Source organism: Aythya marila (genome assembly GCF_965140915.1).
Source record: "Aythya marila genome assembly, chromosome: 1".
NCBI lineage: Eukaryota > Metazoa > Chordata > Aves > Anseriformes > Anatidae > Aythya > Aythya marila.
Window position 1 is genome coordinate 40699065 of NC_139042.1, and position 27379 is coordinate 40726443.

Here is a 27379-nt window from a genome sequence, read left to right on the forward strand (position 1 = left end):
GGTAGCATGGCCACTGCTGTGGCAGGCCTGGTATCTGATCTGCATCAGGATAAAGGCTGGAACTCTTGGGACACTGAGGAGCAGAAGTGTACATGGAGCCATAAGAGAAGTCCCTGTCTACCCACAGAGCTTCTGTTACTAAATAGGTATAAGTCTCTAAGTGTGGCAGACAAAAAAAAAAAAAAGCTATCTGTGCAAATCCTCCCTTCAAATTTAGATCAGCCAAGGTCTCGCAGCAAGTGCAGCACCAGTACCAACATCATGTAGAAGTGGCAGTGAGTTGTAGTCATAGGTGACTTCCTTGCGAAGAGAACAAAGGCTCCTATCTATAGACCAGATCCTCTTCACAGAGAAGTTTGCTGCCTCCATGGGGCTTGGGTCAGGGATGTTACCAGGAAGTTGTTGAGCATAATACAGCTGTCAGACTATTACCCACTCCTCCTTTTTCAAGTGGGTACCAAAAACATACTTACAGGAAGCCTGAAGTCTATCAAAAAGATTTCAGGGCCCTGGGGAGACAGCTAAAGGTCTCAGGAGCATAGACAACATTTTTCTCAGTCCTCCCAGTAATGGGGAGAAACACAAGTCCTGAAAATTCCTAAAGCATGCTGAAGATAACTTCCTGACAAAAATACTGACTGAATCAACTAGAAAAGATGCTCTACTAGATCTGTTGTTTGACAGTAGGGAAGGTCTTGTGACAGACGTGACAGTGGGCTGCTGTCTTGGTTGAAGTGATCATGAAATAGTTGAGCTTAAAATCTCTGGTGTAAGGAGCAAAAAAGGTCAGCAGAATTGCCACTCCCTGGACTTTAAGAGGGAAAGCTTCAAGCTCCTCATGGAGCTAATTAGCAGCATCCCCTGGGAATCAGTTCTTGAGGGTTTAGGTGTCCATGAGAGCCGTTTGCTTTTGAAGAATCATTTTTTAAAACCCATGAGCAGACAATTCCTTTGTGCCACAAGTCAAGCAAGCAGGACAGCAGACCTGCCTGACTGAACAAGGAACTCCACATGGAACTACAGCAGAAAAAGAAAGTACATGACCTCTGGAAGCGAGGTCTGGCTTCACATGGAGAGTACAGAGTTTGCACTCTCAGGAAATACACAAGAAAATCCAAATCTCAACTTGAGTTGACATAGGCCATTGTGGTGTCAAACAATAAAAAAAGCTTCTTTAAAAAAAAGTCAACAGCAAAAGGAGGTCAAAGGAAATCATCAGACTGATAACTGAAAGGGATGATGATCTAAGTAAGGATGAGGAAAAGGCAGTGACATTTAATGATTTTTTTTTTCTTTTTCCTCTCTCCTTTTTTTTTTTTTTTTTTTTTTTTTTTAATACTAAAGACAGATCTTGGGCTGCCTGGACCTTAGAGCTCAAGGACCATGGCTTGGGGAGAAGTGACTTTCTATTAGTGTGGTCACCAACATTTTAAGGGAACAGTTGTATCAGCCCAACATTTGTAAGTCCATGGGACCTGTTGAGATTCACCCCAGAGTGCTGAAGGAATTAGAGTGGATGTTATATCTGGATCTCTCTAAACAATTTACCAGAAGGTTTGGAAGTCCCTGCTGACTGGAAGCTAGGCAGTGTTAAACCCAACCACAAAAAGGGCATAAGAGAAGACATGAGAGAATATGCAGAAAACTGCAGACCTGTTAGTCTAACCTCAGTGTCAAGAAAAGTTATGGAGAAGATTGTCCTGGGTGATACTGAAAGGTATTTAAAGAACAAAGCTATTATCAGGCATAGTTAACATAGGTTCATGAAGGAAAAATCCTGCCATAGTAACTTGATCTCCTCCTATGCTAAGGTCAACTGCTTGGTGGATGAAGGGAAGGAAGCAGATATAATCTTTCTGGATTTTAATAAGGGCTTTGATATTGTCCCTCATGGCATCCTTCTGGATAAATAGTCCAACTGTGAAATAAAGTTTCACGCTGTGCTGGGTGATGAACTGGCTTGATAGCGGAGCTCAGGGGGCTACATCTGGCTAGTCACTATGGTTCTTTTTTCCGGGGTTCAGTCTTGAGGCCAGTTCTGTTCAACAGTTTTATCAATGATTGGAATGCATACTCAGCAAGTTTACGGGTAATCAACTTGGAGGTACTGTTGACTCCCTGATGGTACAAGGGAGGGGCCTTACAGATGGATCTCATATATTGGAGCACTGGGCAATCAGCAAAGACATGAAGCTCAGCAAAGGAAAATGGTAGTTTCTGCTTCTGGGAGAGAATAATGCCGGACATATGTACAAACTGGAAGAAGAGTGGACAGAGAGCAACTCTGCAGAAAGGGATCTGGGGGTGCTGTTTGACAATAGGCTCAACAATGAGTCAGCAGTGTGCTCCTGCAGCCAAGAGGGCAAAATGCATTTTGGGATGCATTAAACACTGCATAGCCTGCCAGTCAAAAGAGGTGATTCTTCCTCTATATTTACTGTTGGTGTGGTCTCACCTTGAATATTGCATACAGTTCTGGGCTCCACCGTATAGAAAGGATGTTAAGCATCAAACAAAGGCAACAAAGGGCAACAAAGCTAGTAAAAAGTCTGGAAGGCATTTCCTATTAGGAGGAGCTGAGAATATTTGAGTTGTCTAGTCTGGAGGAAAGAAGGTTGAGAGGCAACCTCATTGCTCTCTACAACTTGCTTAAGGAGGGGAAATGAACAAGGAGGCGCTGATCTCTTTTCCCTTTCACCAATGACAGGACACAAGAGAACGGAACACATCTGCACCAGGGGAGGTTCAGATTGGACCTCAGACCTTCAGATTAAGGACATTTCTTTACTCTGAGGATGATTAAACACTGGAACAGGCTTCCTAGGGAGGCTGTTGATGTCCCGTCACTGTCAGTGTTCAAGTGGCAATCGGATAATGCGCTCACTTTAACTTATGGTTAGCCCTGAAGTGGTCAGGTAGTCAGATTAGATGATCTTTGAAGGTTCCTTCCAACTGAACTGTTTTATTCTATTCACCTCCCAAGAAAGAAGGATAATTAGTTTCAATAACATCTTACTCTGCAGGGGAAGAATATATATATATATATATATATATATATATATATATATATATATACACACATATATATTTCACCTGGAAAATAATTCTGCTAATTATTTAGACTCAGGGCTTTATGAAAGGAAACAGTGTTATTTTTCAGCTAAATGAGATGTAAAAATGAATATAATCCAGTGTGCAATGGCATGCACTTTCCCTTCAATTACCTTCACAAACCTATGTAACAAAATACCTATTATGCTTAACTAGGTGCTGAGATCTGCACAGGTTCAATTATTTATACTTGAAGATTGGAATGGGATTTTTAGATTGCTTTTCTGTGGTGTTATAAAATAAAGGAGCACAGCCTATCTTATTTCTAGCTTTGCCTTTCTGCATCTTCATGATAGACCTAATGCATTTAAACCCTGTGAAATTTTAAATTTTACATGTAAACTGTACTGTGTTCTCTGCATTTGTATTTTTGCATAGACAGAATTTTAACTTCGAAGGATAAACTTGTATCCAACAACTTTTTTTTTTTTTTTTTTTTTTTTTTAATGAGGAAATTACCTTTTAAGAAGAGGACAGACTTTGTTTTATCATGAAATTGAAAGTAATGAGAGAAATAAATTAGTGACTTGTAATCCAAGAATGAAACTTGATCAAGTAATACCCACACTTTACTTCACCTCTTTAAGATCTGACTTTATTCATTTTCCAGGTAGCTGTAAATTTCTACCTATCTCCTTTCTCACACACATCCACAGAAATAGACAATTCTGTAATCATTCTGGCTAATCTTGCTGCTTTGTCTGATTCTATTTTTGCCCTTTTTAAATTGTAAACCACTTTTCTTCCATACAAGTGCTCTCAAATAAAGAAAAATAACGACAGTAAAGTCTATCTTGTTTTAAATTATGCATCAGTTAATTAAACCTGAAATTTAATTTTCACAACCATAATTTTAACTGGGTGTGAAACACCATTATAGTTCTTGGGATACTGCATATAGGACAGCCATAGGCAAAACTGAGAATTTAGGATGTGATAAATTGAAGAATTAGACCTGACCTACCTTCCTCAGTGAATATTCAATGACATGTTGTAGAAAATACCTCTCCCTATCTTTATTCAGAGGCTGGTATTAAGGCTGATTAAAAGAGTTATGAAAATACCCTTGCCCTCTAGGGCCAGACAATATTAAACTGACATGTTAATATAATGCAAATTTATAGAGGTAAAGATCTGCCTGCAACCTCTTTATTTACATTTGGTTTTGTAGATGAGATAAGAGATTCTCAACCCTGCCACACTATTATCCTGAGAACCTGACTCAGAAATTATTATAAGTGTTGCCATTATGATTTGTAGCTCTTTAGTGAATTGGGTCATGATATGCTACTTACTAAGGTGCAAAGTACAATGACAAGGTACATTATAATTCAAAAAAAATATATCCCTGTAATGCTCCTGATGATTAAAAGAAAAAATCCAAAGCAAAAATCTAATATACATGCAAATCAACATTGCAGAGAAAATGCTTTAAAGGCTCAAATCTTCTGTCAACAAAGAGTGAAAGCTAGAATTAGATATTTCTCTTGATATTTCAACATTCAAAAATAACAATAATTTAATGACATAGAGGTACATAGTTCTATTCAACACTGAATAAAAGAAAAATTCTCAAATTAACCTCTAACCAGCTGCTTCTTGAATGTCAAGCAATATAGCTGTGTCAGACCATTGCTGTATTGTAGTTAGACAGCCTCTTGAAAAACTATTCCACTCTGCTTAATGCTTAGAAGGTTATAGTTTTTGAGGATTCAAGATTTTTATTTTATTTTCCTATCTGTGGCAATGCACAATTTGAACATACCACACATTGAGCAAGATTACACATATCCATCATAGTAGTGCCTTGTGAGATGCAGATATAGCTGAAGAAATTTACCAGTGCAAAAAAGCAAGATCTTTCCAACAAGATCCTGACTCAAAGAACTCTTTTGGTGTGCATCACATGAGTGTTTCTACTTGAGCAGTTCCGTTTTTCATTCCAGTCATACTGTTTATAATTAATCCTAGTGAATAATCTTCGGAAACTGTTTATTCTTGTTACACAAATGAACAAGGCAGTGGAAATTTATACTCTTGAAGCACATATGTTATAAACAAATGTGTTCTTCATGACTAAAGTATTAGGTGTTCATGAATGACAATTTGTAAAAGTCCAAAAGCACTTCAGGCACCCTTCACAATCAGAATGTACTGCAGATTTGGCATGTATCAAACACACAGTTCTGACAATTTAATCTTGATTTGAACAGACATCATGGTGTAGTGGGTTTACATGGCAAGGTTTTGGTAGCAGGGGGCCATAGGGGTGTTTTCTGTGAGAAGGATCTAGAAGCTGCCCCATGTTTGGGAAGGGCCCCACTGTTGACCAGAGCTGAGCCAATAAGCGATGTTGTATTGCACCTCTGTGAGAGCATATTTAAGACAGGGAAAAAAACGCTGCGCCACATAGCAGCTGGGAGAGTGAAGGGAGTGAGGAACAGCCTTGCAGGCGCCAAGGTCAGTGAAAAAGGAGGGGGAGAGGTGCTCCAGGCGCCGGAGCAGAAGTCCCCTGCAGCGTGTGGTGAGGACCATGGTGAAGCAGGATGTCCCCCTGCAGCCCATGGAGTACCACGGTGGAGCAGGGTTCCACGCTGCAGCCCGTGGAGGAGACCACGGTGGAGCAGGTGGCCCTGCACCAACGGAGGCTGCCAACTGTGGAAGACCCCTGCCGGAGCAGATTCCAGGCCAGACCTGTAGCCCATGGAGAGGAGACCACGCAGGAGCAGGTGACCTGGCAGGAGCTGCTGCCTGTGGGAGACCCATGTTGGAGCAGTTTTCTCCTGAGGGATGGACCCCATGGTACAGACCTATATCTGGAGCAGTTCTGGAAGAGCTGCTGCCTGTGGGAAGCCCACACCCAATGAGTTCATCAAGGACTGCATCCCATGGGAGGGACCCCACAGCACAGGGGACGAGAGTGATTGAGAAGGAGCAGCAGAGAAGAAGCGCTGTAGACTGACCGTAACCCCCATTCCTCTGTTCCCCTGCACCGCTTGGGGGAAGGACGTGGAAGAGGGTGGATGGGGGGAGAAGGTTCTTTCCTTTGTTTCTCACTTCTCTAGCTTTTTAGTAATAAGCAATAAATCTTACTATCTCCCTATGCCGAGTTTGTTTTGCCCATTACAATAATTACTGCGTGATCTGCTTGTCCTTATCTCAACCTTAGAGCCCTTTTCATCTTATTTTCTCCCCGTTCGTCTTTGAGGAGGGGAGTGAGAGAGCGGCTGTGGTGGAGCTCGGCTGCCCACTCAAGTGGAACCATGACACATGGTCATTTGTTCAGAGTATCTAAATATCCAACAATTGAGTGTCATATATCTGGAAATATGGAATGTCATCACCTAATAGAGTAGAACTCAATCAGTAGTATACATGTAGGGTTGTATGAAGGCCTGTATTATTTTCAAGTTGATTATTGGGTTTGACTGCTTGAAAACAACAACAACAACAACAACAACAAACAGATGCCTATGAAATGAGCAATTGACAGTTATCAGTATGCTTTATCAAAATAAGATCTGGAAGTTTCCTTTATACAGTGTTCTACTTTGGGGCTGCAAACCATGATTGTATCTTTTAAGAATTCTTTTATTTGTTAATAGTGAGAGTGGTTACAGCACTTTCTTTGCAAATTAATTATTTGCAAATAATTTCAGTTTTGTCATACCAACAGGCTATGAGCTACTATAAGATTGCTCTCTTGACTTTAATGATAATATAATTCTCTGCTTGTTACTGACATTGGTTTCTTCTTGACTTTCTCTTTTTGGCCTTCTGTCCATTAGGACACCAGAGGTTCATATCTGCCTACTTATCTATAATGAAATCTCAGATTCTCATGCATGTGTCTATTGACCTCCTGTTTTGTTGTCTCCTCATAGCAGTTTGCTCCACAGACACTCAACATACTGAAAAACTGGAATTATTTTGCTAGAAAACCCTTTTTATTTTACTAGCACATATATTTTCATTTATCTTTTAATGAAAGATGTGATTTTCCCAGTTTTCCTCCTCAGTAGCTCAGAAATGGTGGTACATAAAAAGATGCAATCTTGCAAACCAGTGGAGAAAGAAAAAGGATCCCTTTATTCTCTACATTTTTACTGTTTATTTTATAGTTACCATGTAACTGTTAAAGCTGTATCAAACTTTTAGTTAATCTGCTTTAATGCTTTCTCCATTGCCTTGAATGTCTTTTTGATAAATTATAGCTATATAGAAAAACATGTATTTACTGGGGCTTCAGCACTATCTAAAACAATTTCATTGCCACAGTAGAAGTTTCTTTGTTTGTTTGTTTTGTTTGTTTGTTTTTAATGGAAGACATGAGTTAAACTCTGACTGACTTGAAAGTTATCCTTCTGTTTAGGTCTAAAGACTGATGTCATTCATCTTTAGATTTCCAGCACTGAATAACAATAATTTACAGCTAAATGTTTTATGAAAAAGGTAAAACTCAAGACAGCTTGTACACTGTCTAAATGTCTAACAAAGTTTATTTCCCATAAAATGAAGTAAGGTGATTATTCTCTGTGTTCACGTCATGAACTGCATCTTTAATCTGCATAATTTCTATTCCACTCAACAATTCATTATAACCCTGTAGTACCAACTTCCTTGTTACATTCAGCTTGTCCTTCACCTGTTTCAAGGCGATTTATATATTGCTTTTTTTTTTCTGATATTTGTACTAAAGGCACCTTTTAAAATCTGCAGAAATTTTAGACTATATATATATATTTTTAGAAATTACAGATTTTAAAAGGAGAAGAGAAGAGGGGGGGGGGGAGGGGAGGTCTGCTTCTAATCTAGTCTGCTTCTAATCTTGTATATAAAATCTAATTTAGGCAGCTCTAGCATCAAAAATACATGTATATAACATAATGTATGTTTTCAAAAACAAATGAAAAAGGATTTCTTATTGTAGATTCATCTCATTAAAAAGGTCTTTAACTAAAATAACAACTTTATGGGATTCCTGGATAAATAAATAAATTAAATCAAACAAACAAACACAAATTCTATTAGCAGAGCTTGTCAGGAAATAATATAGTTCCTGTACAATTTTAAATAAAGAGCATATCTATATTGCTTTCCAAACAATTTTGGAAAATTTTGGATTTAACCATTTTCATCATCACCAGTCCCAATTTTTATGTATTTCATCATTTCACATTTTTATTTTTTACAAAAAGCCCCAATTTCTTCAATATAAAAATTCAAAAGTTCATACACACACACACACAAACACAAACAAATTGTTTCCCCTTAACCTCAAGTACCTCAAGTACTTCTTTTTTCTCCTGTGGAAAACATAACAACTTTTTTTGTCAAAAACTCAACATTCCTGAACAGCTTTGCTTAAAATATAAAAGTATATTCTAAATCTATTGACCAAGAGCACCCATAGAAGTGTCAATCTTGAATGATAAATTTTTTGAACTGCTTACAATAGCTTTTGGATCATGGCTCCAACTTGTCTTGGCACTGAGAAAAGTATTTCTCTATCAAGTTTTTCCTGCTTTCTTAATGCTTTTGTATGTAATAGCTCAAGTCACTGCATTTTTACCACTCTTTGGTAATAGCACTGAAAGTAATAGATTCTGTGAAATTCTGGAACACTCTATAAAAGACATTATATGTATTTCTGCAATGTTGTAATTAAATTTGGCATAGGAAACAATTTCAAACCACAGAGCTATTTAGTATTATGATGCCATTTGACATAGATTACCTTCATTACTTTTTATTCTAAGATTTGTGCACCATGCAGCAAAACTGCATTATGCCAGCCACTATATAAATGCATATTATGATATGTGTCAAATGGCAGGAAAAAAATGCAACTTGATTTTGTGCAACAGTGATAGAGTACACTACAGCACTCGCTGCTAATTGTAACTCAGTGGAATGGACGTGATAACCTAATATGCCTTTCCCAATTCTGATTTTCTGGACTGTGGAGCAATTCTATCAAACCAGATTATTTTAGCAAAACACATAATGGGCAACTCAGCTTTCTGTAACTTATATATTACATTCTGATTCGTTTATTCTATAGATTTTAAATTCCTTTCTTTATGAGAAAAAATCGCATCACATAAAGAATAAAAATATATCTTTCAAACGCCAAAAAATGACTTATGTAATTGAATTAAAAAGTTATTATGTTTGTTTGCTTTTTTTTTTCTTTGTACCATAGGAATATGATATGCATGAAAGAAAGAGCACATTTTATATCAAGGCAACAGTACAGATTTCTTTTGCTTATTTTCAAAAGTGAGAGCAGACAAAAAAAAAAAAAAAAAAAAAAGGCATATTTCTTTGAGTATCTTCAAATTCCATTCCATCATCATCTAAAGCAAATATACAATCTGGCAAATAATGATAATGATGATAACAACAATTACGATAATAATGTTGAAAACAAGAACAACAACATGAAGTTGTAGTTGAGATGTAGGATGGCTAATAACAACAAATGGTAATGACGTTACTAACTGGTCGACACTGATCTTATTTTCTAGTTTTTGGTAGATTCCAGCAATTTCTCAGTAGGAAAATAGATACAATACTAAAGATTTCGACATAGCTAACACATTGCCCAGAAGTGTCAAAAACAAACAAACAATAAAATGAATGCCGAACTAGAAGTTAATCAACAATAAAGTCATGGTTGAGGCAGCTTCCACTGCTACCAGTAATATTATAACATTATTTTGCGAAAAACAGGGACTCTTGACTTCAGGTAGTTAATATGTATTATATTTCATAGCATACCATGTTAAGTATTATGGGATATGTAGATTTTCATTTGCAACAGTTCTAATATATAACAAAAGGTAAAATAAAAGGTGTATGTATTGAATTAATTTTAACTCAACATTAGTAGTGTGTGGTGTAATTCTATTGTCTTTCAGAAACTTGAAATTATATTAATTTAAATCTCATATCATTGAATATCCTTGGAAAATAAAATTGAACAATTTTTTACTATTAAGAAGTTAAAGTCAGGTCAATATAACAAAAATGTTAAAAGTATGCATATGTATAGGCAAATTTTATTCTAATGTGTGACCCATTTCATTGCAAGAAAGATATTCAAAGTAGATATCATAAATTATATTTTAGAAATGTCCTTTTTTTTTTTTTTTCCTGCATTGAAAATAAATAGAGATGGCTAAAATAAACAGTTGTAGACATATAAGGACAAGAAAAGAGTTTATCTTCATTTTAGATTCTGAAAATGAAGAAACCATATGGAAAGGAGAGTTCAGATATCAGATTTACCCTTCTGATCACTTCAGATCACTTCTATCAGGCAATTTTTGGTTTGTGGCTAGTAGAGTAAGTAGTAAAGAAAGACAGGAGAACAGGAATACAACACAGGCTGATTAATGCTGAGAATGGTATGGATGATCCTTTAAAAAGCCTGACTGAAACTGGCTATGGGAAAATGTGCTCATGTGGTCATGATGGAACTATTGCTACAAATACTTTGTAAAGTCTGTCACTGACATAGTGTATATATTCTTCAGTATATTTTCTATCAGAGTGGATAAATAAAAACACATAATACTTTAAATATAATACTTTAAATGAAAGTCTATAACAACTTGATTGTTTGGTAAAAAAAGATATCTTTACCAACATTTTTGAAAGCAAGCCTGAATATTCTCACCAATCTGATCTGTGTAAATTTCGGGCTTCTTTCCCTGTCCATCTTTTTTTTCTTCTTCTTCTTTTTTTTCCTTTTTTTTTTTTTTTTTTTTTTTTTTCCTAAGTATTCATGCTTTGGTAAATAGTAAAAAAGTGTCTTAGCCTTCTTTATATTTTTAGTGATCAAAGAAGAACAATGTAAGTCCTTACTGATTGCTACTGTTGAAAGTGTTGAGCGCTACCATAGCTTAAAAAAAATAAATTCTGCACTCTAAAATATGTATCTGAAAAATGTGTTATATTTTTCAAACTTTTTTTCCTTACCTAAACCATGCCTATGTGTTGACATTGGTGGTAACACAGTCCAAGCCTTTGTCTTTGGATTGTAACATTCGACAGTGTTTAACGTCTTTAAACCATCCCGGCCTCCAATGACAAACAGCTTGTCATCAATGACAGCAACACCAAACTGAAGCCTCCTGCCATTCATCACTCCAGCCTGGATCCATATATTTGTTCTGAGATCATATTTTTCAATAGTTGTAGCACCTGATAAGACAAAATAATAGGACAATGTATATAAAATTGGCTACTTTTTTTTTTTTTTTCTAAAATGTTAAAGTAAAAACTTTAATGCAATTATCTGATTACTTACAACATTTGATAAGTATTTTACATTACTTTAGAAAGTGTAGTCCCAGGATTGCTATGGTTATTATTATCAGCATGAAAGTGGAAAAACAAACTGTACAAAAACCATACAGAATCAATGTATTATAAGCCTGAATAAGTTTCCCCTAGCTTTATGGGTTTTTTTGTGTGTTTTTTGTTTGTTTGTTTGTTTGTGTTGTTTTTCTTACAGTTCAGTGGTATAACTGTCTGAGATAACTAATCTTGCTACAATTCATCCCAATTTTTCAACAAGAGCAAAAAAATGCCTGTGAAATTATGTGGAATTTTCATCAAAGGTGAGGAGTTGTTTCAGTTTGGGTTTGGTGTTGTGGTGTTGTGTTTTTTATTTTAGGTACTCATCTGTTGAGTATTTTGCAGACATGTTTCTGCTGGATGTACAGAATGTTGTATTGAAAATCTCAAGCAAGACATTTAAAGAATGTTTCTATATGTAGCAAAAATATTTCCTTCTATACTTACACATTTGATGTATTTTCACAGATAAACTCAAAAGTTATAGAGAACATCATATACATAATAACTTAGGTAATCATGAAGCCTCAGTTTTTAAAAGTAACTTGCATGAAACATGCAAATATGAGTTACAAAATTACATTTATTAACAAAACCAGAGAGATAAAGGAAGCATAATAACTTAACAAAATCACAGAAAGTGAATGGGCATTGTATCCCATTATTTGTAATCTGAGTTTACGAAACATTATTGTAAAGCATACCCACAAATATTTAAAGATATGATAGATATTTGATAATTCATGTGAACTGTTACTAGTGTTTTATTTCTACATAAATATAACAATGTTTTGTTTCCAAAGCTTAAATACCCCAACAGAAAGAATCAACATATTTATGCTATGGTATTGAGCTTTACCAACTAACTATTTAGATTATAATAAAAAGTAGAATTCCATTGGAAATAATTCTTTTATGATTCATTAATTCTTTGGAGCAGTAGAGCAATGATCCAAGTAGAAACAACCATAATGAAAGCAATGCTTTTTTTAATTGAACTAAAAAAGATATAATTTAAATTCAATTTGTATTTAAGTGTAGCAGAGTAGCAATAATATACAATTCAACTGGATATATTAGATCTCCTGCTAGTTTTATGAAGCCATACAATCTATGAACCAAATTTTACATTTGATTAACAGATACATGTTTATTTATCCTTTCATCCCTAAATTAAAACTGATCTGTGTAATTGTATTAATTTTGAGGTTTGAAAAAATAAAAATACAGATTATTTGATACAGTTGTTTGGTGGTGCTGCAGGGCGTATTATAGTGATGGATATTAATAAAGTTACATTATAATACTTGAAATTTTTTATGCACCAAATCTATTAATGTTAAAAGCAAATGACTTCTCTAATACCGTCTACTTCAATGATACAGAATTCAATTTAGAAGTTTTGTTATTCTGATTTAAGAAATTAGTACTAATACAACAAATACAGTCTTTGAATTATGAGAAACTATATATTTCCTAATATTGGTTAAATCTGAGTTTGGCATAATGCACTATTAAATTCTATACCGCAAATTTGCTAGATGTCTGAAATCAGTTTATCCAGTAAGGCAACCACCTTATCTAGGGAAAAAGAAAAGAAAACAAAACAACAACAACAACAATAACAAAAACACCAACAACTATCGGGATCTATTTTTGGTTTTGATTTTACTTTTGGTTCTGGAGTGCATTTTTGATGTTGATTTCCCAGTCTTGCACACTTACCACACATTGGCTCCTGTCACAGGACGTTCCTGAATAACTGGGTTCTATTTAGATGAAATCAAATTGAAGTATGTGTGCTAGTGATGTAACTCATGTGCTCCACTGATTCAGTCTTTTTGACCAGACAACAACTGCTCCAAAGTGGAACAGGTACTGATCCTTTAAAATGTTCTCAAGTATTGGTAACATTCCAGACTGCAATCCAGACAAGAATAGAAATACCTTCAAATTTAGATAGTCCTGGTATGAAATCAGATCATGGATGAATAGGAGATGATTGAATCAGTTAAGATATTATAGGTATTTTGATGATAGTCAGAAAAGCATGCTTTATTTTTTATTTTTTTTTTCCTTTGGCTGAAGTATATTTCATATGATACAGCTTTATCTAAGACTGTGAAATTAAATAGAGTGAGTAGAAGACTATTGCCATCCCCTTCATCCTCCATTATGTCATATATTTATTTGAGTTTATTGTTATTTATTATTGGTTATTTAATATTTATTATTACATTTTTATTATTATTTATTATTATGTTATTTATTATTACTTAGCTATCCGTGCACAATATACAGAGCCATGAACTAAAACCTTAACAATTCCTTGTTGACTCTTTCGTTCCCAACAGAATTACAAAGCCTCCTCTTTTTAACTTAAAAACAAAGAGAAAAAAAATTACCCCATTTATCAGGTATTATTAGTGTTTTGAATGTGCTTTCTCAAATTTAATAGGGTATAAAGACACAAGCAAAATAGTTTTAATAAGAACTAAGCCACTCAGAATTGAAGTCATGAGACTACATTTGGTTTAAAAATACACTGTAATACAAGTAATGTTTAGCCTGGAAACATCCTTCAAGAGAAAGGTGGTGAAACCACTGAAAGATAACATCAACAGAGATTTTCAGATGCATTTACTTGGAGATAACAGAAACACACTAATCCTGCAACATAGTGGAACTGAATATATGAATTTAATTTTCTCTTTCAGCCTTACATCCATTCCTTAACTTTATCCTAGACAGACCCAATAAGAATTATACTGTTTATATTTTGAGTCTACTTCTTTTTATAATGTTTAGACTGTTCTTCATTCCAATACAAACTGAAAAGTACTGGAACTGGTTGGTCAAAAAATAAATAATCTTCTTCTACCATTACCCAGGAAGAAAACTAGGCTATTATTTCTGACAAAATCATAGATTCATCAAATAAAAAGGATTTTCTTCACAGAGATGAGAAGAGACAAACCCAAGCCTGACTGCAGAGGATACTTTAAGATGCATAAAGGCTCCAGGAGCTCATTGCCAGATTCAACTCCAAATTAGGTTACATATTAGGCTGCTTTGGTGAGAAAAGCTGTAGGATTTGCTTTAATGCACCATGACAGTCACCAGAGATTTTGCAGAGGCATGTGCCTCAGAGACCTTCTGAAAATCCTAATACACAGTACTTTGCCTCATTGCTGTGGAGGCTTTAGAAAAAGACATTTATCGTCTTCATCTTGTTCTCATACTATGTTAATGTTAGCTTTGGCCAACTGCTAGGAATATTCATCATTAATTACAGAATCACAGAATCACAGATTTTCTAGGTTGGCAGAGACCTCAAGATCATCGAGTCCAACTTCTGAACTAACGCTAGCAGTCCCCACTAAACCATATCCCTAAGCTCTACATCTAAACGTCTTTTGAAGACTTCCAGGGATGCTGACTCCACCACTTCCCTGGGCAGCCCATTCCAATGCCTCACAACCCTTTCAGTGAAGAAGTTCTTCCTAACATCTAACCTAAAACTCCCCTGGCTCAACTTAAGCCCATTCCCCCTCGTCCTGTCACCAGGCACGTGGGAGAACAGGCCAACCCCCACCTCACTACAGCCTCCTTTAAGGTATCTGTAGAGAGCAATAAGGTCGCCCCTGAGCCTCCTCTTCTCCAGGCTGAACAAGCCCAGCTCCCTCAGCCGCTCCTCGTAGGACTTGTTCTCCAGGCCCCTCACCAGCTTCGTCGCCCTTCTCTGCACCCGATCAAGCACCTCCATGTCCTTCTTGTAGCAAGGGGCCCAAAACTGAACACAGTACTCGAGGTGTACTCGAGGTGCAGCCTCACCAGAGCTGAGTACAGGGGTACGATCACCTCCCTAGCCCTGCTGGTCACACTGTTCCTGATACAAGCCAGGATGCTGTTGGCCTTCTTGGCCACCTGAGCACACTGCTGGCTCATATTCAGCCGACTATCCACCATCACTCCCAGGTCCTTCTCTGCCTAGCAGCTCTCCAACCATTCCTCTCCCAGCCTGTAAATTCTCTGCATAATCCTGAACTCTTTGTCCTGCAGATCATTTTCCTGATGCTGATGCTTTTCCTGATGCCAGAGTCATTTTCCTGATGCCAGAGTCACTAGAAACTCAGAGTTTCTCTGGTCACATCCACATTGATATATCTTCCACTTCTCTTCATGGTCCAGTCCCCTACTTGGATAAGAATTAGATGAATACCAGGTTCTTCCTTACCCTTAGCCTTCTCAACAAAACTTTCTTTCTAAAGGAAAGGAATCTAGGTTACAGACTGGAATTAAGCCATGAATTTTTCTAGCTAAGACTCTAATATTAGCTGCATTGGACCATGGCCACAGCATCCATCAGTTGCTGTAAAGACAGGCCTCTTGTATCCAGCAAGGTTCCGCAGTACTCTTGTATTACTCTCAGGAAAAGGTTTCAAAGAAATAAGAACTACTTTGTGAACTGCAGTGTGTACTCCACTGTAGTAGAACACAGGACATTTGTCATGGTAAAGCCTGAGAGCAGGAAAGGAAATGTGAGGTGAAATGCAATGTCAGAAACAAGAGGTTTCAATCCATTCCAATCCTTCAGTTAGCATTAGTGACTAGCATTGCTACTGTTTCATATCAGGTGAGGTTTCTTATGCGGGCAGGTGAGAACTTGAACTTGAATGGAAGAATGAGTTCAAGTTAATTATCAACACATACCTATGTTTATGTATATTTTATAGACAGATACATATATTTTAAATATATACACGTATATGTTCTTGCATATGTATATAAGATAGAGAAAATATAGAGGACTATTTGTCTACACCTCTGCTTTAGAGATAGCTATATTAAATAATATAATAATAGGGAACATAAGAGTTTCTAAAAGAGAATGTCATAAAGGCAATTTCTTTCTTCGACGTTTTTTTCTTCCCAAACTAGTAGTGCGTGTTGGTGTGTACTGCCTGAGAAACTAGAGTGACTAGAGGTATCAAAACAAGATGAATAGACAGAAAAGGAGTGATTCATCAATCCACCTAACTGATTGTCATAATAGAGCAGATCACTGTGACAAAACCTCATTGCACAAAGGATGAAGGTATGAAGGTATACTAATAGTGAAAAACAAGCTTATGAATATGATAGAATGTCAAGTCAAAGTCTTTGTCAGCATGGATGAAAGCATAACTTTTTCTTAAACAAACAAACAAAACCACACAAACACACAAAACAAACAAACAAAACAACAACAACAAAAACAACTTTGGTTAATAAATTAGTGTATGTTCATAAACCACTATTTTTCTTTTAAAAGAGTAATGGAGCAGTAACCACAGATTGCAAGTATACTTACGTCAGTAAAATCAATGTAATGACTCAAGAAAAATAAGAGATATTGCATCTTTTTAATGTGAGAGACATTTCCCCATATTTATTCTGAATAATGGAAACCCATGAACTTTAGGGTGTCAGAAGTATTATATGTTTTATGTGATTATGCAGGTCAAAGTGATTATGATGAATATCTATCTTTACAGGAAGTAATCAGTAAGTAATTAAGAGTAAATTATGAGTCACATTAAACTTAACCTTTATATGTACTTCAATTTTTCATTCAAGTTCCATCTCTCTACTTGTCAGTAGAAAGTTGATGTAATTTTAGTCCATCATTTATCTTTAAATATGTTGCCATTTTAAAAAAAAAGCCTAAATTATGTTCTTGCCTCTGTTGTCGTATCAATTACAATGCTTGCTCTCTACAAACTGATCAACTATTTATATGACTGGCAAAGAAGAAATGAGAAAGTCCCTTATGATACGAGAAACAGTCCCTTGTGATATGAGTCCCTTATGATATGAGATATCATGAAGTCCCTTATGATATGATGTGTATCATATGATACTTATGATATAATATGAGATATCAGAAAGAAAGAAGGAAACTGGAAACATTACAGAAACAGAGACAAAATAGAGTTTAAGTTGTCTAATCCTCATAAATGGTCTGTAATTGTCTAACTAATGGTATATATTTTTTCTTTTTAGGCTTTTCAGAGCAACATTGTCCTGGTTTTGGCTTGAATAATTTTCCTCTTAGTAGCTGGTATAGTGCTGTTTTGGATTTAGGATGAGAACAATGTTGAAAACACACCAATGTTTTAGAGATTTTAGGTGTTGTAGAGTGGTGTTGTACTGTGGAGACAAGGATTTTTTAGCTTCTCACACTGCCCTGCCAGTGAGGAGGCTGGGGGTGAAGGAGGAGCTGGGAGGGGACAGAATCAGGACAGCTGATCCAAACTGGCCAAAGAGATGTCCCATACCATACGGTTTGATGCTCAACAATAAAACCAGGGAGAGTTGGCCAGGGCTAGGGAGGGAACTGCCACAAATCAGCGTCTGGCTTGGCATCTGTTAGTAGGTGGTGAGCTGGTGAGCAAACACATCGTGCGTCACTTTTTTTCTGCATTCTTTTGTCATTATTATTATTATTTTTCCTTTATTTTCTGTACTATTAAACTGTCTTTATCTCAAACTAGATTTTTTTTTTAACCATTTTTTCATTCAACTCTCTCCTCTAGGCTTTTGTGGGGGGTGGGGTAAGGGGTGAGTTGTGTGGTGCTTAGCTATCTGCTATGTTAAACCACAACAAATATATACATATATATATATATGTATAAGTGTGTGTGTGTTTTCATATGGGTCTATTCATGCTATAGCTAAATAATCTAGGCATAATTTAGGTGATATATCACATAAAGGTGATATATCACATATAGATATCACATAAAGGTGATAAATATGTGATATATCGCATATAAATATCACATAAAGGTGATAGTTCTGTTGGAGGTCTCATGGTGTTAGATCAAGCCTCTGTTCCTCAACCTCAGGAAGTTACGATTTTTTTAGATGCCACGGAAAACTGTCAGGAATAGAGGGAAAAAAATCGGCAGAGAGGAGAAGAAACATGAATAAGTAAATTCAACACTATTTTTAAGAGAAAAGAGAAATTCTAAACTGTGTTGAAGCTGCAGGGAACCAAAATACTCAATGAAGAGCTTATAGTTGAATTTACTCTGATAGGACTTCATTGTGTTAATAACGATGTGGTAGTGCATTATGTGTGACTGTGAACAGTCATACATTTATTACTTTTAAGTAAATAAAAAAAAAATAAATGCAGGATTTAAACAGTAGATTTCAGGGACAGAAAAAAACTATGGTATTAATCATTGTTACTGTGATAATATACAAAGAACTACTCACAGATATGTCCCACTGTGCTAGGCTCTGTAAAAATCAATTGGAAAAAAAAAAACAAACAAACAAAAAAACACTATATAGTACAAGATGAAAACCAGACAGACAAAAGTAGTAAGGTATATAAAAGTATGTCATAACAGCATTTTTTTTCTTTATTCTGCAATCATATGTTTATTTTCTAGATTTAACTAGGTGGACATAAATTAATTGGTAAAGGAATGGAAAAAGATAAAAACGCAGTAAGATGAAGGTGAGATGACTGGAAGAAAGTGATAGTAGAATCAAAGCAGGAGTAAAGACACAAAGAAATAGGTAGAAGACTATTTTACACAATAAAAATAGGATGGTGACATTCCACACTGGATACAGTATATTATGGAGTATTCTCTGAAGGGATGAAGTTTCTTGCTTTGTTCAATTTATTGGCTGTGTTTGATAACTAGGATAGATTCATTTCATCCTATCATTGGTGGGGAGGAACGCACTTTCAAAGATGAAAATGCAAGTATCTGCAAATGCAGACACTTATATAAATTCCCATGGTAGTCCTTGGAGACCTGTTCAGTGCTGCCAAAAGATTCTACAACTGTTCTTTCTAAGAAATGTCAGTGTCAGCTCTGGATGAGAGCAACTGTTCTCTAGAAAACAGCTTGATTGGAAAAGATTGGAAAAGACCTCTAAGATTACTTAGTCCAACTTTTAACCTTGCCAAGTCCACCATTACACCTTGTCACTAAGTTCTACATCTACAGAGTTCTTGATGACATCCAGGGATGGTGACTTCCCTAGGCCACACAACCCTTTCAGTAATATTTTTCCTAATATCTAACCTATCTTCCCTGGCACATCTTGAGGCAATTTCTTCTTGTCATATCACTTGGTCCCTGGGAGAAGAGACCAATTCAAACCTCACATTAGAAACCTTGCTATGTTCTACATGGCTATCTCACCTTTCTACCCATCTGTTCCTTTACATGCTCTGCCATTTTGTCTTTTTTTTGTCATTTTTGTTTTTTGCCCCAGACTTGGGGGGGTGGAGGGGGATATGGAACTCATACATACATTATTTGTAATTTTTCACAGCACATTAGAAGGGAAAGTAGATATCAGGGGAGACAAGTATGCAGAGAGATAGCGTCAAAGATTTAATTGAGCAACAAAAGATGAGGGATAATAATACATAAGTGAGAAACATGTATTTGAGATGAAAGATATTAGATCATACAAGAAGGTAACACATTTCAATGTCCTTTTTGACTAGCTCTAGACAGCATCTTGATACATATACTTATGTTCACAGTTCCCATTCATAGATACTACTCTCCTATGTCCTGTAAATAGAGGCAAAACACTTCACCTAGAAATCCATTCTATGAAGTAGCCACTTACTGTGGCTGTTAATGTATTTTAAGAGTATTTTAACTCTTAACATTTTGATACCTACATCCATTTGAGGAATTCTGTTTTTCCTCTCTGTGCTTGGGTTTCCCTACAAATAAAAAGAGATAATATTTTCATATAAAAAATGTAAGATGATAAAGATTAAGGTACTTTGGAACACTGTGAAAAGCAATGAATGATTACTTTTTACAACAGCAAAGACTTATTTAAAGTTCTGTGCCTGACATGTATTTAAGACTTGGGCTATTAAGACTATTGCTTTGCTGTGGTCTTTACAGCCAGTCAGATTTCAGCAAGAAGCTGAGAAAAAATAAATTGAGAGGATGCATCTATACTGCCAAATAACACGGCTCCCAGCTCACTGCTTGGTCCTGAATTATATTTCACTCATATTTGAGCTTTATTAAGTTCTACTGGGATTGGTAAAACAAAAATGGAATAAATATCTGAGTGTATATTTCACTTGATGGTCCACTCCTTTTTGGCAGAATGGATGGAAATGTAGCATGTTTTAATCTTTTCATCTTGCAGTAACTTATAAAAGGATCTTAATAGGCTTTCCAAGCTCAAGATCCTAAACAAAACTTTAAGCACCCCAAACCTGATCTAGTTGTCTGTGACACATTATTTCATTAAGTCTGAACAAGTGCATACATAAACAATAATAACACTGCAGGGCCATTAGGCTAGTTTTGTGGTGTGGTATTGCATCCTTGAGTCACTCTTTGCCACCACATATGGAGGAACTATGGTGTATCTCCTGGACAGATGCATTTAGCAGAAAGATAGAAGGAACATTCTTCCCACTCACACTCACCATTTCTACGGTGAGATCAATATTTAGAACCAAACAACTGATTTTAAATCACCTTGGTGTGGCACAGTGGAATGACAGTCATTCAGGTAAATGTTTCTTTAGATGTTTCTAAGATGTTTCAGGCAGATGTTTCAGGTAGTAGATGTTTCTAAGAGTGTTGAGCAGAAATTAGTAGCATAACTACCCAGCTGAGATCATAAAGTCTTTTGTCTGCCATTATTAATGCAGAACCAACACCTAATTGAAACAAATTCCAAATTTTGCAAACTCAAAGAATTGAGAAATGTTGGCTAACACTGTCTACCCTAATCAACATAAGCTGTATTAAGAAGTCTTACCAATCTTCCAATCTTAAAAGATTGTCAACAACTACTTTTTTTTTTTTTTTCTTTTTTTACTTTAGCTAAAATGAAGAAATTCTGACTAAATGTTTCAGAAAACTGGAAAATACAATCTCCTATGGGAGGATCAAAGAAAGCAGTTGTGATGATACTATGGTATATTTTTTGGGGGGAAATGGGAGATACAGGTTCAATGTGAAGATGTAAATACACTAAATATAGAAAAAAATAATAATTTGTGGTTGCAGTGTATGTGCTGATTATGCAGGGAAAGGCATATTTTTCTATAAAACACAGCATCTGGGATACCGCGCTACAAGTAAAATAATCAAAGGCTCAAATTAAAATAATTTTTATATTAAAAGAATACAAGAGATTACATAAAATCTGTATTTTTCTATAGCTTACTTCACTTGGACAGACACGATTTATTACATTGTCATAAGATATGAAGCTTTTCAATAAAGAAAAACAAATGCACAGAACATCAAGGATCTTGTGATGAACATAGTCAGACAATTCCTCTTGCACAAGCACAGACACATGCACAAACCCCTATTTTTCAGATGGACAGATTTCTAAGAAAGCCTGAGTTATTTCGGTGAGTAATACTGAAGACAGTATATGAAAAAGACAGAGGTGAAACAGAACTCATTTAACAACTTCTATATGAATGTTAAAAAATATTGTGGCTATACTGTGATTGTGGCAGCACAAATTATTTCAAATAAGTTAAAGATTTTTCTTTATGTTCTGGATACATTTCAACATTTTTTATTTTTTATTTTTTTTAATTCTACATGTAGTCCAGCTGGTTAGTGGATAAAATTAGCTCTGTGTATATTGCACATATTTTCATGGGTGTTCTAAATCCCAATTAATGAAGTTGTATGAAATAATAAGAGATCTCCAAAGAAAGAAAACTCTAGAAATGAAAGTACTGTAGTGGATCAGGATGGTTTTGTATGATTATCCAGCTGCTGCTGACAATTCGTTTATGTATGTGCTTCTCCCATCCAAGGATGGTAAGAATAATTTACTACATCTCAAAAATTTACATTCATCTACAAATCAGTACACCATTGCACAACCCAGAATTCTATTTTTCATTTTAGTTACCATCTGAAAACTTCTAAAAGCAGGATGTAGTTTTGGTGAAATCTTTTGAGGTATCATTTCAGTTATGTATAAATGCACAAATGTTGGCATATATAAATTGGATATTTCTTCAGAAGTTGATACAGAAGTTGCCAACCACCCAACCCCAGAACAAAACAAACAAAAAAGCCAACACCATCCTTTGCATTCAGTGCAGACATTTTCACAAGAAAGATTCCTTTTTTCCTTTCTCATAGATAGAATATCAGTATTTAGAACTTTAAAGAAAGTTAGGATTTTTATATTTATCATCACAAGATTATTTTTTTCCTTGTAAGACTTTCTGCTGATTTTGCTATTATTAAAGCTGTTGCTGATGCATACTCTGACAATTTTGCTCAAGATTTAGAGAAGCTGCTATGAGTAGGTGGAAAATGATGACTTGATCTAGCGACCTGCAACAATACATTTTGAACTGAAAATATGGTTACTCAAGTGGAAAGAATGTGACCTAAAAAGGTTACTGAAGCAGATATCAAGAAGCTATTGGTAAGGAAAAAAAATATACAGGAAACAGAACAGTCACTACTGTTCTCTTTAGTGATACCATAAGAGAATGTTTTAAAGCACTCCATATATATATAACTTGTACAAAGTATTTTTTATGTTTTTAGAGTAAATATATATATGTCATTATTATAATGATCCCACATCACCCCGCTCCCTTTGTTCAGCAGCCCTGTGCATCACTCTTTCACTTCCCACCCCACTCCTTCCTAGTTTAAAGCCCTATTTATGACATCAATCATCCTATTGGCTAACCTTCCATTTTCATCAAAGGATGAAAGTTAACTTCTCTGTGGTAACTTTGACTCTTTCCTTGTATTTGAAGTTCTTCGAGCTTAAGAATAGATCTTTTCTGGTTCTTCTCTCTATTATAAATTGTAGCTGAATTAGCAATTTCAGATGTTAACTACACCGAGAAAATGCCAGAAATTAAGTGATGTAAAATAACTACCAAAAAAACTAGCAGAAGGTTTTACAATCTGGATTTTTTCTATTTAGAAATGCACATGTAAATCAAAGTACTCTAGCGTTAAATGGCCTATGAGGCTGAATGTTCTGGAACACATTGAAATTCACAGAAGTGAAAAGAAGCAAATAGTAATGTTAATACTTACATGAACTCTATGAGAAGGGAATTTTAGTTTGATTTATACATTTAATTAACTCATCAGTCATTAGCCTATGTAGTTCATAATCCTCTGGTGAAATAATTAACAAAGCCCCACCTTCACTCTACAATTATGCTATCATATTACTTAATGAATTATGATTCCTCTCTCCAGAATGTTGTGTTGCCATCTAAATGTAACACACATATATTTTTTTTAGGAATTCAAACAGTTTATTTCAGTTTCAAGGTATTGGGTGAATCAAACTAAACCCCATATTCCTATGGCAGTTTATCAGACATATATCCAGTAATAAGCTAATGGAATATATTAAAATGACTGAAAATATGAATATACGCAACAGATAAACTAAGGTTCCTAAAATAAACTGAGAGAGAAAACTGTCCATTGAACAGCTGGTTATACCAATCTTTCTTTTTCATATGCCTCAAAGTTGTTCTTACAATACAATATACTATCATCAGGAGATATATGTATTTTTTAAAGTAATATAATTCAGTGGTATTTTAAAAATAATAATATTAGCATTCAAATGGAGAAAAATAATTTAAGTGAAAAAAATGAAAGAGAATAGTCAAGTAAATACACTTCATTCATCATTTGTCATAACAGAATGAGAGAAAAAAGGCCATTAAAATAACAAACAGAACACAAAATCAAACCAATAAGCTTCTAAGAAATAATTAGAAAAATATACAGTTACATCAGAAATTGAAGAATGGAGATTTATCTCCAGTAATGTACACTTTTTGTAGCACAAACTGAAATATTTAAATAAGATCTAATTAGTGAAATATTGCAACTAACCCAAATCTCCTCTGAAACAAACACTAGACATACAATACACAAAATACGCACTACATGGAAAAGAAAATGATTCTGGAGGTCCCAGATATGTTTTAAATGTTGTAGTTACTTAGAATACTGGCTACTATGCTAAAGTCTCCTTCTCACAAAACAAATACGGCTATCTAACAAAAGCCACAATGAAAATTTGAAAACCTATATGCTGTAAAAATACTTGATTTCCTACATGCATATCTGCTTCTGTAAGTGCTGTACACAGAACAGCAGCTACTGAATTGGCATGAAAGTACCAAAGGACAAAATGAAATTTCTGATTATATTTTGCATGTTATACCTTACTAGTGAAGACAGTGCTATAATGAGGTAAAAATATCAATCTTTTAGTACAAAGATATGCTGCATTTTATGCTAAGCAAGATAAGCCTTCAGCCTGTGTGTCTGTCCAAGACCTAATAGCTGATTGTATTTATTTATTTATTTTAAATGTAAATTCAGATCTTCATTCTGAACAATCACGAGAGTTACTGTGTGGGAGTATGGTTTGGATTTTTGAGGTTGAATAATGCTAACAATATATCTAAGTGTATTCTTCCATAATCAATGCATTTCCACAAATATATCTCAATAAATAAAATAGGAGTATCTCTGAAGAGCAAAATAATACAATATCTGAAGTACTGCTTCAGAAGGGTAATTAATATTTCAGTGTTTTTTTTTTTTTTGTTTTTCTGTCATTTTAAAACAGGGAATGGTAATCTTAAATTTGGTGGTCCTGGGTCCCCTACCATGACTATGAAAGCTATAGTTAAGAAATGTAAGATTCTTATTCTTTCAGAATATACTTTTTAATAGATATTTTTAGATGTCAAAAGCTTCATATTTATTGCAGATAAATTATTTTTTCTGGCATCAATATAAGGAAAAAAATGACAGTAAAGTTAACCACCAAAGCCTTTCTTGGCACTCTGTTAGTGATGCAATCTGCATATTGCAGGACATTCCTACAGAACATTGACATATATGGTTATCTCCTACAGATTTCTGTATCTGCGGATACAAAATTCCACAGTGCTTTAACAAAATTCCTCTTAAGACATTCTAAATGATTTTCATGAAATCTTGCTTGATTTAATGCTGTTAATCAGTTCAAGAGAATAAGTTGTTTTCTTTTTTTTTTTTTTTTGGTGTGCATTAGATCAATAATGTATTTATTTTTAATTAGAATACTGTGCTTTAATGTTACTGATCTATTTTCACCCTTACTGATTTTAATTATAAAGTGGCATATTAATTTTCTTAACATCAAAAAAAATTTAAAATTTTTCAACTTGTAATACTTTCCATCTTAGAGGCCGATACACCTACCTGAAAAAAGCTAGTACCATCAAAAACACACCAAGGAAACTGCAGACAGCAAATTCTCAGGTCTTATTGTATCTGCTCTGTAGAAAATGGTCATGACATGAAACTCAAGACAATACAGTCAAAAGATGCCTTTTCTCAGTAACAATACAATTTCAAGAAATAAACTCTCTCTTTCTATAAGTCAGACTACCACTATTTAAAAATTTCGTACAGCATGAAAGAAAACTGTGATCTACTATAATAATTCCTGAGTGACACTTATTGGTCAATAGTGGAAGCTCTATGGAAAATATTTACAGAATTGCAGCCTCTAGTTATTGAATATGTAATATTTTTTTTATCACAGCTGTTCCTTTCTGAATAATCAGTTTAATTAAAATTATCATCAAAAGCAAATTTATTCAATATCAAAAAACGCTAGATGAATCTAGACTTTGACAGGGCAAAACATACAGGGACATCTCTATGAAAACACTACCTCCTGAAAAGTAATACAAAAAATAGTTCACTCATAATTGGTGAATGGACCTCTGTTTAAAATAAGGAAATAATTGGATGTGAATTACTTAGATAAATTAGCCATTTTCAGATGGACTAGTCCTAGAAAACACTTTCATTTGGTGTTAAAAGCAAAGGCAGAGGAACTCTGAGGTCTTCAAAGTTATTTTTGAGAACTACAGGAATTACAGGATTAACTTCAATTTCTCAAGAGGGATAGGTAAATATTAAACCATGTTAAACAGGTATGTTCTGCAAGATGTGTGAAGTAATCTTTCAGGTTAAATCACTACTGCAAAAGCCCTAGAGTGGGTTCTGTGGCTTTTTCCTGCTCTGGCAGGGGGATTGGACTACACGATCTTTCAAGGTCCCTTCCAATCCCTAACATTCTGTGATTTTTTGGGGCTCTATTAACTGCAAGAAAGGCCTGATGGGAAAGCAATTAAAAGCCTGATGGAAGGAGGTGGATTAAATCATACTTCCACTGCAGCAAGAAAGGGCTGAAAGGCACAGCTTAGCTGTTGTAAGATATTTTTTATGCCAATACAAATAGTTATGTTTTGGACTAGCTGAAGTTATCATTGGAAATACTTTAAAATTGATTTAGGTAGACAGCTGCTTGGAATGTCATAGGCATCATTATTTTGCCATATCACCCTCCTGAGGTCCTTCAGGGCTATGACTACATGATCCTTCAATTTAATGAAACAAATGTCCTCATAGAAAACATTTGGGTGAAAACAAACTAGCACTAAATGCATAAGATATTTATTTGGAGGATCAGAAAGGCCACATATAAAATCTTATCGATAAACTTAGTAGAATTGGAATAGTCCAGCATAAGATGGACAGGGAAGTATTAGAACAAGTCCAGAGGAGGGCCACAAAGATGATCAAGGGGCTGGAGCACATCTCCTGTGAAGACGGCTGAGGGAGTTGGGGTTGTTCAGCCTGAAGAACAGAAGGCTCCAGGGAGACCTTCCAGTACCTAAAGGGGTTCTACAGGAAAGCTGGGGAGGGACTCTTTGTCAGGAAGTGGAGGGATAGGATAAGGATTAACGGCTTTAAACTAAAAGAGCATTGCCCAGAGAAGCTGTGGATGGCCCATCCCTGGA

General features: G+C 35.2%; 1 protein-coding gene across 2 annotated transcripts in view; it reads right to left on the reverse strand.

The window, feature by feature from the left end:
• Positions 1–27379, reverse strand: part of KLHL1 (kelch like family member 1) — a gene marked incomplete at both ends in the record, with an annotated part of 232836 nt that overhangs the window by 35985 nt on the left and 169472 nt on the right. For both annotated transcript variants that reach the window (XM_082753437.1, XM_082753436.1), the window contains one exon: positions 11098–11322. In XM_082753437.1, coding sequence (XP_082609563.1) covers positions 11098–11322 — 225 coding nt within the window. The remainder of the gene's footprint in view (positions 1–11097; positions 11323–27379) is intronic.